Raw genomic sequence first — 13,295 nt, forward strand, 5'->3', positions numbered from 1 at the left:
GCGGGTGCAGTTAATTAATTTGCCAGTCATGGAAATATCTGAGTTTTAGTGAATGCTGAGATTAATGTGGTTAAACAGTTAAACAGTTTTGTGTGGCATGTAACTGATGTTGAACTGCCTGGTCTTATCATTTCCATGTAAAAACATGGTGGATAGGGAATGGGCACCTTTTAGGGCACCTTTTGATTATTTTGCTGATCTTGCTGGCTACGGTGAAGCGTACAAGCTTTAGCATACAAATAAATAATCTGATCAATCATTTGCCTACTGCTCCCATGGGAAGTCACTTCTCCTAAACAAGGGTTTTGCCATCTATGACCCCATTTTAAAACAAATCAGTGGCTGAGAGCAGAAACGATCATGTTTATAGCATATATGTGAAACATATAAAGAAGAAAAATACAGCCAGCTGTGCATGTTGTGTTGTCAGATGTTTGTGGCAAAAGCAAATGAAAAGGCGTCTTAAAGAAACACAGACTAACAATTTATACATATTGTACATTTTTGTCATGCCCTTTTATTGAAAAGGATTATATTTCACAAATGGAGTTTTCATTTGTTACTTCTTTGCACTGTAGATGTAGCATGTAAATCCCCATGCATTTTTAAAAACAATTTCCATGTGTTATACTGCATGCCTTGATGTTTTTCTTTCCCACATGTTGAAGGTGTAATAAAGATGCCTGGGTGGTAGGTTTTGTTTATGATTTGATATTAATTAAGTATGATTATGTTCACAGTCAACCTAAATCCCTGCCGTCGAACCTTGTTCAAAATTAATTCAAATAAGTAAGTAGCCCAAAATCGCCAGAAAAAAATGCATATCTGGCAACCCGTCCGTGCATGGATTGACTGTAAATCGCTCTCGCTGGAAGTAGTTCCGGCGTCTTCGTAGGCGAACGGAGCCCGGATGTTCGCCGTCGAAGCACGCAGGCGCAGGCAGAGGCGAGGAACGTTGCTTCCAGCAGTATGTGGGGACTATGAGAGCCGATAAGGAGTATCTTTCGGGACGAGCGGTAGCTGCAGCCGGTCGCCAAAGCCGCCGGGCGAACGAGCTGGACCCCCTGGACGCGGGAGTGGACGCGTGTCTGGTGTCGGGACTGTTTTACATGTTCACGTCCGAAGTCGTCCACTAGTAGCTCCTCTGCCAGCGAGACAGCGGAGTAAGTATCACGGCGGAAAACCCCCCCCCAGAAATCTCGATACAGAGTCTCTGTCATAGCTGTCATATTCCCGTGGGCAGGTAAAAATACATTCATACACATTCCGTCGGATACACGTTTGTCGTTTTGTTTACAGGCCTTGACAGCTCTGGCGACGCTTTTTTTTTTCTTTTTTTTTTTTTGACGGCTAACTTTGCAAGTCACGTCCCCCACCTTCGCAGCCATAGTCACGGACTATTAAGAGTGCGAGATTACTACCCTTTCCGACTATTATTGCTATTTTAAAATGCATTGTTCACGACCGTGATGTTATTATGTTTTTTTAATATCTCGCTGCGTTATTTCGTAAGTTACTTCTCAAGTTCAAAGTCATCATCCCCGGCTGGCGGCCACCCGTCTCCCCCCTTTTGTCATTCGCGGCTCCAGCTGTCTCCCCGAATCGCCGCGGTTTCTCTGAACTTGGGGAAAAGTTGTATTTCCGTCCTCCCTGCACGGCGTACGGCGGTCGGCGACACCGAATTGTCACGGATGTCAGGCTCGACGGGGAACGCTTACTCAACCTAATAACAACCTAATAATAATCATTAGTAAACCCCGTCGTTGCACTCGTAGTACGCACGTTATGCATGTTAATAACTGACCGCTCTTCCCCATTTTCACTTTCAAATGTTTATTTTGCCATGCCTATATATGTATTTTATTCTAATAATATTTAATTGAGGTCATTTAATTGGTTTTATGACTTTTTTTGAATATTTCATTTTATTTATTTATTTTTTTTTCTCCAGAATTTCTTTTCTTATTTCTTATTAGAAACTCAGTCAGTTTTCAGAAGGTCAGTGCAGGTCGGTCTTTCCCAACAAAGCAGCGTACGTCACTTTTTGTTGTAATATGTCATGTCGGGGGCGTTTCGTCTTGACATGACATCAAAGGGGCAACGATGTTGTCGGTGACGTATATGAATACATGGAAGCAGATATTATAACAAAATAATTTATACATTTTTCAAAATCATTGTGTTGTTGGAAATGGCCATGTTCATGATCATAAATTATTTATTTAATTATTCATTACATTCCTAAATTCTAATGCAATATTTGACTTGACTTGCGTATTAAGGTGATGAGCATTTGGAAATTTTGGTGATATTAGAATAAGGGATACGTTTTTGGTGGAATATGTTGATTTTGAAAAGAGCGACACACAGGTGAAATCAGAATGGATTTATTTTTAAACTCATCCGTTTGCTCACCTGTGATTTTTACAGCGGCTTTCACACACCAGGGCCTTCTCGACGCCGGGGCCCCCTTAAACAAACGTCTTGTCCCCTTAAATCGAACATTTAGAAAGACAATAATAGATTACCCACAAACTTAATATGGACAAGATTTACTGCAGTAGCTGAAAAAGGAAAAGGCACAAACTAGATGACTTGATTCGTTTGTATGATACTAACTTGAAATAAAAAATAATGCAAGGTATATTAGGTATAGCACTACCTCAATGTTACATTTTGGTCTGTGTTTTATGATTTATGTTTTGTGACGCAGCAAAACACAGCGTTTTTTTTTTTTTAATGGCAACATTCTTCACACACTTAAAAATTCTATGATTAGAAAACACTTCAATTGCTTTTGGAATTATTGTATCAGTAAATGAAACAAATTATTGGCTACAACCTCGTTGTTGGTGGCATGTGGCACACACTGAGGGTATTTGATGTGAGGACCGGAATTGGGAGCATTCATAGCTTGGGTTGACACATTGTCAGTTGGTGTCCTCTTTGGCTGGGATAAAAGGGCCGAACAGCAGGCTGCAAGCGCAAGTCTCCAGAAATGATCCAGAAAGCGCACCTTAGGATGTCTTTGATGGCTTTTTTTTTTTTTTCTTAACTGTTGCTTCAAGTTTGTTGGGAACACAAGAGGAATTAGGCTTATGCATTATGGCTCTTGCCTCCAGCGTGCAGGGCGCTCTGAGTTTTGTTATTAAATTTATTTAAAGGCAAGCGATAAGTGCTCGTCTGCCATTTCCGGCTGGAACACAGATTCTGTTTGTTTGTGTCCGCAGGTAGACTAAGGTCATGTGGAAACTGTTACTCTGGTCCAGTGCAGCAGAGAAAAAGGAATTGGTTGCAGTTGAAAATGTCCAGAACAGGCTGTATTTAGTCTGTACTCAGAGATAGCATGTTTGTCCTCACTGTGGGTCATTCTGTCTGTGGGTCATTCCAGTGTGGTTATATTTCATTACGGGCTACTGTAGCTACCATTTGAAAGCGATAGAGGTAAATTGGGTTATTATGCGGCGTTTCATTTGCCTCACAATTCAGAACTCCAATAAATACCTGAATGTATAATCAGGCGACCAAGCCTCACACATCACCCATATAGCCTTCACCATGCTGTGCTTTGAAATATAGACTGAAATCAGAATATTGTTTATTTGTTAGTAAGGCTGTTTTGATATGAGCAATGATATGAGTGATTATTATAGAGTAGTAATATAGCATTACATTATCGAATAGTAATATGGTAGTAACAGTAAAGTGGCAATATATACTTTTTATTGTTGATTTCGGCTTCAGTGAACGTACTAAAAGTCATAGGTTTTGTCTTTGTGATAAACAGCAAGCACAGCACATGGTGCACACAACAAAATGTGTTGTCTGCACCAATGACAGGCCTCTGGGAGCAGTGTGTGGGGACCTTGGGTGCCTTGCTCAAGGGGACCTCAGTGGCACCTTAGCGGTTCGGGATTTTAACCCACACCCCTTTGGTTATGAGTCCCTCTCCCTTACTTGCTAGGCCACAACTGCCCCGCATTGATATTGACCACTCTTTTCTTTTTGTATCGTAACCCTCTATCATCTTGAGTTAAAATATAGGATTTTGGTTATGGGATTTACCATAGTTGGTTATTCTAATATCTAATAACTAATTTGTAATGTAAAAAATATACAGAGTGTTCAAACACTCTGTATATATTGTCTGGACTCAGTCACACCTTTCTTTACATTCTCGTATTGGTGATCAGTTTCTACCTGAAGATCTAGGTGCGGTGCTGTTCTATGACTAAAGCTGACATTCTTGATTTCATAAAAGTTCTCATTGAGGGCCTTGGCGAATGTCCTGTTGAAAACGTCCTGGGATTGTACAAACGTCATACATCAACATCTCAGTTAACAGCACATCATGTACAGCTAACTGTCTGCATTAGAACATTAAAATTATTAGAACCTTAGTTCGGAACAGGCACACAGATCTCTTTTCTTGAGTGAACCGCTTCCCAGCTTAGCATTTGAATGGTTTATTGGGAACGTGACTCTAAATCCAACATTGAACAAGCAGATTTGCACACCTCTCTAGTTTGCATTCCACCTGAAATTACAGCAGACACTTTAGAAACGGGTACAAATCAACAAATCATTACGGTTTTTAGGCCATCAGCGTGTTTTACTGAGGTCTTTATACAAAACAAAGCAAGACAAACATTGAGGGTTTAGACATCCTTTTATCTGTCAATTTCAGCCTTCAGATGTCTTCAGAAGTCCACCAACAACATTTTCTTCTTCTTCTAACACTGGAAATGAGCTGCAGAGTTGGAAAGCAGCAGACAAACGTCTTTATGCACTGTATTGCTTTTATTATAAAATGGCCTGTAGGTGTTCGGAACGTAGATTTTCTTCCATATGCTCCTCAGCCCAGCCCTGCTAAGAACTTTCTGCCTGCTGTCAGGTCTGCTGCCAAAATCAGGAAGCCCTTCCATTATTGATGCCATCAGGAGTCTAACTTTTTCATTGCACACAGCTGGGTGCCCACATCTATTTTTACTGTAAATTTATGAATTTTTAAAGAGGATTTAAACTGGAGTCTTCATCGAAAAAAGACACAGTGCATCACACATATAGCCTTTACTGTGCTGCAAAGTGAAATATGAACTAAGATGCAGAATATTGCTTTGTTTATTTATTTAGACCTGCTGGATATGAAATTTTACTGGATTTTAACCCTCTGTCCTCTTCAGAACAAAGAAAAAGAGTCAAAACAAAAGCTTGAAAAGTTGGACATATTCTGCAGCCTTCAAGATTTAATGCATTTGACATTATTTATGATGCAGTCAGTTTTGCCACACTGATAAAAAAAGAAAAATGGAAAATGAACTTGGAATAGGTCTTTTTAAGGGTATTAACACAGTATACTGTACACTATATATCTGATCATTTGCATTTACAGCATTTAGCCCCCCTGGAGTCACTCAGGGTTAAGTGTCTTCCACAGGTAGTAAGTGGGGTTTGAACCTGGGACTTTGTGGTCTCCTGGGTCATAGGCTAGTAATTCTAGGCTACTACCACCCTACTAGCACCCTCAGGCCCAGTCCTAACAAATTTGGAGTTAGAATGCCGCTTTTTTCTCAGTCTTGAGTGACACTTGACAGTGTAAAAAGCAGCATTGAGGATTTGTTCAGAATGCTGTTGTCCTACTACAAAATGCTGTTTTTTTTTACAGCGTTACCTTTAGAAACGTATGGTGAACCTGCCAGTTTTGGCCCTGTTGGCTTGCCGTAGTGGCCTCAGAAGAAAGTTACGTATCGTTATTATTATTACTACTACTACTTAATAGGCCTATGACACAGGCCGACCCTGACCACCATCATTAAGCCACCCCAGAACCAGCGGTTCTAGTAGTCTAGTAGTCCCTGGAGTGGAGATGGAGGACTTATGTAAAGCATATGGCCCTGCATATTAATTACACGGATTAAAGTTTTCCATCGCTGTGATTTATTTCAGCCATTTTTAGGAAGGAGAAAAATGTCGGATGCTGTAGGTCTGCCAGGTGATATTTCACGTGATTATACTGCCAAATGCCTTAAATGATACACACAGACCTATTTTCTTCAGTTTGTTCACATGGGTCATCAGTCAGATTTTTTTTTTTTTGTAAATGTCCAAATCATGGCGCAAATAAGTAAATATGTCATGTTTGACTTATTTTCTGCTGGGTAGTTCTTTGCATTTTTACAGTTTACTTTTTTCCTGTTAGAGCTAGATGGCAAGTCAAATTTGTCCTGTTCACTTCTCATGTAATTCTGCAAACCCAGAGGATGTCCTTACATGACATTGGTGAACGTCCCCCATGGGCCACAATGCTGTATGCACACATACGTGTTGCATTAATGCTCGAAGGGGGGTATGTCTGACGTGATCACAACATCGGTTTTAAACACAAAGCTTCCTGGTATCATGCCACATTGGGGCGAGAAGGGAGAGGTACAAACACTTGACATTTTTTGAAAGTAAAAGTGGTTTTATGTAGCACACGCAGGAGCAAATTAATGCAGGACTTGGTGGTGGGAGAGACTAACACATAAAGGGTCCTAATCACCCCTACCTAACAGGCATCACCTCTGGCCGATTAGGACCCAGCACACATGTGAATGTTAAATAGGTGAACTTGTACTAATGTTCAATAATTTTCATGTTATTCTCATAACATGAGTGAATGATAAGCAAGGGTTCAGTGTAGACCTTCAGGACTGGAAAACCACCCCCGTTGTCTAACTCAATGTGAACGAGACAAGCCAAAGTGTGAAATTCTGCCATCACACCAGAAGCTTCCTGCTTTGGAAAGACTCAAATGTTCAAATTGCTATTTATTTAAATACTGACAATGGCTTATATTAAGAGCCCCATGAAGATAGCGCCAATATTTGTTAGATTACAACCACTGTCTGCCATAATGGGTGAAACTGATGTGAGATGTTTGTGGAAGGACTGTGGCGATTGGACAAAGTTTAATTGTTGAAAACCTTAGAAGGACTGAGATAAAGCTGCAGTGTGATGAATCTGCTGAGTTGAATGTCCTCCATTCTGGAAAAAAAAAAATTCTGCTGGTCTCCTGCCGCCCCTTATTCCCCATTAGCGTTTTCCGCCCGCTGCTGACATGGGGCGCGAGCGCGGGCTCACTCACTTATTCGGAAGGTATTTACAAGGCTCCGCATTCAGGTTGCCTGCTAAATGTGCACATCAGCCCCACTCGGTTTTAAAAGCCTGGGTGAAGGCGAGGTGGGCATGGTTGGAAGGAGGGGAAGTAGGGAAGGGGAGAGACGCAGAGACTAATGGGTAAGTACATTTTGCACCACTGCGAGCTGTAAGTCACTGTCTCTTTATGAGAGGCTGCCATACACAACCTTATTATTAGCTGTTGGTTTTGATAGTAAAATGCTGAAATGCTCGCTGGTCAGGGCGTTTTGAAAACCGCATCTGGTTGTAGTGAAGGATGAATCTGCCTGAATGATTTCTTCTGTAATCTCATTTATTGGCTCCACGTTTTAAAGGCTCTTGAGGGGATTCACATGCCACTGCATTAACAACCAAATAAGTTCAAACCCTGTTTTTCCGCATTTAAATAACTGGAGGTGGGGTTAAGAGAACATTCTGTAGACCCCCACCTGGAGATTAGCTGTCATACTGTCACACTGGATGTTAAATGATAGAGATCATATTAGATTGACACTTCAGCAGCTCATTTGCAGTCGACTAATTATCAACGGTTCTAGCTCCATATTGTTATTGTGCAAACATTTTAATCAATGATTAAACAGCAGATTATTTTAGGTTTTATATGTTTTTGTAAATTGTATTATTTATATATTTAAAAAATATATATGTATATTTGTTTTTATAAATGTATACGGTCTGAGCTGATCCTTCTTGTAGGCTTATTTAGGCCTTACACTTTTAATGTAGCACATTTATGTCTCACAATGTCCTGGTGCTTTATTGTTGCAGCTCATCTGTGAGTTCCTTTGGCTAAAAGTCTGTTAAATGAATATAATGTCAAGTAATGCAAAACCCCCTCTATATTATATGAGATTCACATATATTTATATATGTACTGAAAATTGACAAATTAAGCCTACAAACAATTTTCACATCTGTGACTGTTTAAATCAATAAGAAAAATTAATAAAGTAATTCCAATAAAAGTAATAGGACCTTTCTGTCCTATTCACTGCGGAGAAGTATCTAAATATGTCACGTGTGGCTGTAATACAACATTATTTACAATGGGGGATTTGGGCAAATTGTTCATGTTCATGTGGGGACTGATGGCACTTGATTAAAAGCTAACTAAATCCCCCATCATAATTACAGTTTGGCATGCAGTATGTACTCCAGTAACTACTGGCTGTGTTAAAAACTCGACTTTAGATTAGACGTCAGCACTTGTCAGCGATGTGAGGAAGCTCGATTTGGCTTTGGAATTTTGGGTGAATAGAACTCGTTTTCTGCATAACAAAATTAACGTTTGCCTGCATTTTATTTATTTGTTATTTATTTATATGCATATTTTTGCAATTTGCAAGTCTGTTTCAAATTTGTTCAGCCTTATAGTTCATGCCAGTCCACAACTAGATTATACATCACTGTAATTACTTGTGGTGCTTTATTGCATTTGAATAAATCCCATTTTATAAAAAAGTAGTTTGTCACAGTGACTAATGAAAAGGTCTTGATGAAAAATCTTTAATCAAAAGATCGTAATCCTTGTAAGTATTTATGCTTGTCTCTATACTTTCGAGGTGCACTCCCTGCAGACCCCTGCACACGGCCTGTCCATCAGAGACCCCGTGACACTTCTGCGTGGCCCATGGGCGCTTCTGTAAGGACTGTGCGTGATTGCATGCTGCTTTTCTTTAAGACACACGCTACTCTGCAGCAGATCTATCGCTGGCTCATTATGTTCCTATTGATCGGGAGAAAACACTGCTCGGAGTGTGTGTGTACGGCATTCAAATGACTTCATTAAAAAGTGCCCGGCAACTGGGTTCTAGTCTAGACAAGAAGGAAACCTGTCGCTTCTGGACCACTTGAAGTCTGTTGTTTTTTTGTTTTTTTTTTACCCTGTAATAACAAGAACTATTTTTTTGGTATAATTTCTTGACTCAACGATTGGAACGCATTTCTCTAGCAATGACAAAGGTACACACACTACCTCACACACACGTCCCTGATTTTCTCGCCCATCTCCTTGTGTTATCATCACTGTGAACACGCCGTGAATCATGACATACACAACGCGCCCACGCACCCGCTGTCCCGTCGAAAGGACTTGCTGGCGGTTTGATGGCAGATAAGCGGCAGCCGCACACCTTAAGGAGCGGTCTGGTTCCCCACCTTCAGCAGAGGCGGGTAACGGCAGGCACCGGCGGTATGACCTCATGTGATGTCACTGAGTGCAATTGAAAGGATTAGCTGTTAGGCCTGAAGGGGGTTGTCCTGTTGTTTCCATTTATTAAAAAAAAAAAATACCTTTGAGTGCTTCAGTGTGTTTTCTGTCTTGAGCCATGACGGGTGCGGCGAATGAATTCATGTAGATTGGACAACTTGAGTGGTCTTGAAAATTAGTCATCTGTGCAACGTCTTTGACAGGAAATGTTTGACTTGGCAGAAGAGCTGTTAAAATTGCATATTATATTGAGGGGTGAGAACCATATGGGCGGAACTGATACTTATGCCAACTTTATAAGTGAACAAAAACAAGAAAATCACTATATTTTGATCTATCTTTGCTTGTGAATTTAAATAAAAAAGAAACACTTTTCTTAAAAAATATGGATGGTATGGATGGTAAACAATGGTTACACAATAATTTACATTTTATTCCAGAACATTTGTTTCTATATTTCTAATAGTCAAAAAGGTCTCTTTTCATCAGCTGATTTCAGTCATTTGAGTCCAGTTATATGGTTTTTGTTTACTGACTCTAAAATGATTAAGAATTTATCCATATCATAGCCAGAAAGAGAAAGAGCTTATGAAGTGCTTTCATTTGATAAGTATATCTCAATTTCACCCAAAATGTCATTTATGCTCATATGGTTCTCAAACGTAAATATATTTTTGATGTGCCTATACATGTATATAAATCTTATGCATACAAAAATCATAACAATTTTATGTACCCTCCTGAGTACATTATAGAAAGAAATCAACGATTATTTTGGTTAAATGATAATTATCAAAATTAGAATCTCATGAACTGTCATTTGTTTTTATAATTTAATTAAAAAAGGTATACTTTCAACCCCTCAGTCCCAACCAAGTGTTGACTGTATACTGTATATGAAGATTCATTTCAGATCATTTGTGTGTTGAGTTGTTTTTTATTGATCAAAATTCTCATAATTTGAGAATCTAATTTACAATTACATTTACAACATTTATCAGACGCCCTTATCCATAGAGACGTACAATCAGTAGTTACAGGGACAGTCCCCCCCTGGAGCAACTTAGGGTTAAGTGTCTTGCTCAGGGACACAATGGTAGTAAGAGGGATTTGATCCTGGGTCTTCTAAAAATAATAATTTGAGAATGTTATTATAATTATCAGCAAATGAAAACTTAATCGAAATCTATTTAAGCTATTTGTAATTGCATTAGATTGTAGTCAACATAGTATAGTAACAGTGGGTGATAATCAATAATAGGTAATATTAGGGATGAAACTGGCCCATGCTACTGTTTTGTAATATTTGGAGAGCTTGGATCGTTTTGGAGGTGAAAAATAAAAATGATGTGTCTGTACGCGTGTAATCCTGTCTCCTACTGAAGTTAAAGCAGATTCAAACGAACGCATCCCCTGTTTGTGGGCCTCATCTTCAAAGCTTTCCGGCTTTTTTCCTGCATACTTAAAGACAGAACGCGAAAACAACAGCTACAGATACCACAACAACGAAGAAAGTGAAAAGCGTTTCCATGTGTGGGTTGAAGCTACTTGCCCCAGGGGCTCATGGATAATTTGTTGTGTGCTTGTAATACGGCTGCACTAACCCCTCTGTGTGAGGGCGGGGCCGCGGCGGTCTTCATCGCCGCCAGAACCAGCGCCGCGGCGGCAGCGGCGGCGGCGGCGATGACAGCGTAGCCCACGCTCTCAGCTTGAGGCGGGCAGGCGGGCACAAGTGGCAGGATGGCTGGGCTTCTCCTTAATGAGGGAGAGGAGAGACTTGCGCCACAGTTTTTTTTGTTTATTTCTTCCCCCTCTCCCTTTTCTGTCATCTACCTGGAGCCCCCGAAGGCCTCGCTCCGTCTCCTCCCAGGGTGCCGAGGCGTTTGCAAAAGATCCTGTTTAGCTCGTGGTAAAACGTCTTTATTCCTTCAGAGTCCCACAGTCCCTTGGGACTGGTGTGTCTTGAGTTCAGTCCTTTTTAAGGCAGTGGATTTGCTGCCGCTGTGTTCTTGTGAGCGTGTGAAACATTAGAACAACACTTACTTTAATTAAAAAATGATATACCGTGATTAAATGGTGAGGGACTGGCTCCTATACTTCTGGGCTTGTCTTTCACAGTATATTACATTTTCAGCGTGTCATAATTCATCAGAAAGGTCAATTTATCTGTTAATTAAAAGAAACTATGTAAAAATGTATTACACTCTATATATATATATATATATATATACACACACACACATACATACACACACACACACACACACACACATATATATATATATATATATATATATATATATATATATATATATATAAAACACTGCATTTATTGCTGCAGAGAAGTTAATATTAACATGTTAAATGTCATCTATGTAAAGAAAAAAAAAAAACATGAACGAAAGTCGGTCTAGACAATGTTCCCTTGTTTGTGTTTTGACTGTCATGAATAGAGAAAGATTTATAGCATAAATTTGCATAAATACACAAGGTGTGGAAAACGTAGACAACAGTCTTACATGCAAGCATGTGTGTTTGCTTTTGCTCATGTCTGTGTGCGTGTTAGTTTCCTGGGACTGAGACACCTGAAAATGAACAGCGGAATCCCGATCAGAATACGCCATCGTCGTTTGTAAAAGAGCCGCCATGGAGACAGACAGAAACAGTAAGAGTTATTAAGACTTTTATTAGAGCTGTTAATGGTGCCCTTTTCATAAAGAGACAACGCCTCAGACTGAGGACTTTGAGAGCTTGTCATAAAAAAAGCTTCTGTGCCACAAATGTGTTAATTTGTTCTGACTTATGAAATTAATTAATAATAAATCATTTGTAATTATTTTTTTTTCTTTTTTCCAAACTGCACTCTGAACTGAAGCAGACCTGAAACTCTAATTTGTACACACTGCTGCGAGCTCCCCCCGTACTTCTATGACAACATGACCTCAGAACTGGAGAGCAGTTTGACCTCCATGGATTGGTTGCCCCAGCTGACCATGCGGGCAGCCATCCAGAAGACCGACCCACAGGCTGGGCGTGGGCATGGTGGTGGGCTGGGCAGGAAGAGCGCCCTCCTGGACCCAAACACCACCCTGGACCAGGAGGAGGTGGCGCAGCACAAAGACGGCAAGCCACCCTACAGTTACGCCAGCCTTATCACCTTTGCCATCAACAGCTCGCCCAAGAAGAGGATGACCCTCAGTGAGATCTACCAGTGGATCTGCGAGAACTTTCCCTATTACAGAGAAGCTGGCAGCGGCTGGAAGGTAAAGAGCACATGTTGTTCCCGAAGGCCTATGCCAGATCCAGAACAGGAAAGGGGTGATACTTTTGAAGCAATGATCTGTTCATTAATGAAGGCCTTAATGTACTTGGTTCAAACTTGTGGCCCATGGGCCACATCCCACAGGACCACTTTAAATAGATCTACTATTATGGCACAGTGATAAGAAGCGCGGATAACACACAAACTGCAGGTCCCATAATGCATTGTGCACTTAACTGACCAGTGGAGCAGCCCACAAACGGCACTTTGATGACTTTGAAGCACGAAAAAAGAATCTCGAGCTGCTTCACAACCCATTTGATGTCAACATGGAAACTGCTCCTGCACAGATTCAGCTGCAGTGTAAGGATTGCATTCAGCAAGGCAACTGAAGCACTGCATTATGGGATTCTGTAGTTATCAGCGATTCATATGGCCGTTTCGTAAGAGTAGATCTATAAAAAGCGATTCTCCGGGAGTTTGACACCCCTGCTCTAAGGTAGTTATTTATCCTAACATGTTGTGTATATACCAACAGTGCATTACATGTTGTATTGTTGTTGAAACAGAAATTGTAAGTAGGGGGGTTCTGTTCGATAACATTATTGGTTTGTCAAGCAGTGAGCAGCATTTTGATGATTGCTA

The 13,295-nt window shown here is 40.4% G+C and overlaps 1 protein-coding gene across 2 annotated transcripts in view; it reads left to right on the plus strand.

Moving 5' to 3' along the window:
- The first annotated feature begins 912 nt into the window (after positions 1–912).
- Positions 913–13,295, plus strand: part of LOC114798461 (forkhead box protein J3-like) — a 37,711-nt gene continuing 25,328 nt past the window's right edge. Inside the window, exons 1-3 of one of the 2 annotated variants that reach the window (XM_028994196.1) lie at positions 913–1,163; positions 11,955–12,053; positions 12,264–12,651. In XM_028994196.1, coding sequence (XP_028850029.1) covers positions 12,325–12,651 — 327 coding nt within the window. In that variant the 5' untranslated portion in view covers positions 913–1,163; positions 11,955–12,053; positions 12,264–12,324. The remainder of the gene's footprint in view (positions 1,164–11,954; positions 12,054–12,263; positions 12,652–13,295) is intronic. The other variant, XM_028994197.1, reaches the window with a different exon arrangement.

Source organism: Denticeps clupeoides, chromosome 10 (genome assembly GCF_900700375.1).
Source record: "Denticeps clupeoides chromosome 10, fDenClu1.1, whole genome shotgun sequence".
Taxonomy (NCBI): domain Eukaryota; kingdom Metazoa; phylum Chordata; class Actinopteri; order Clupeiformes; family Denticipitidae; genus Denticeps; species Denticeps clupeoides.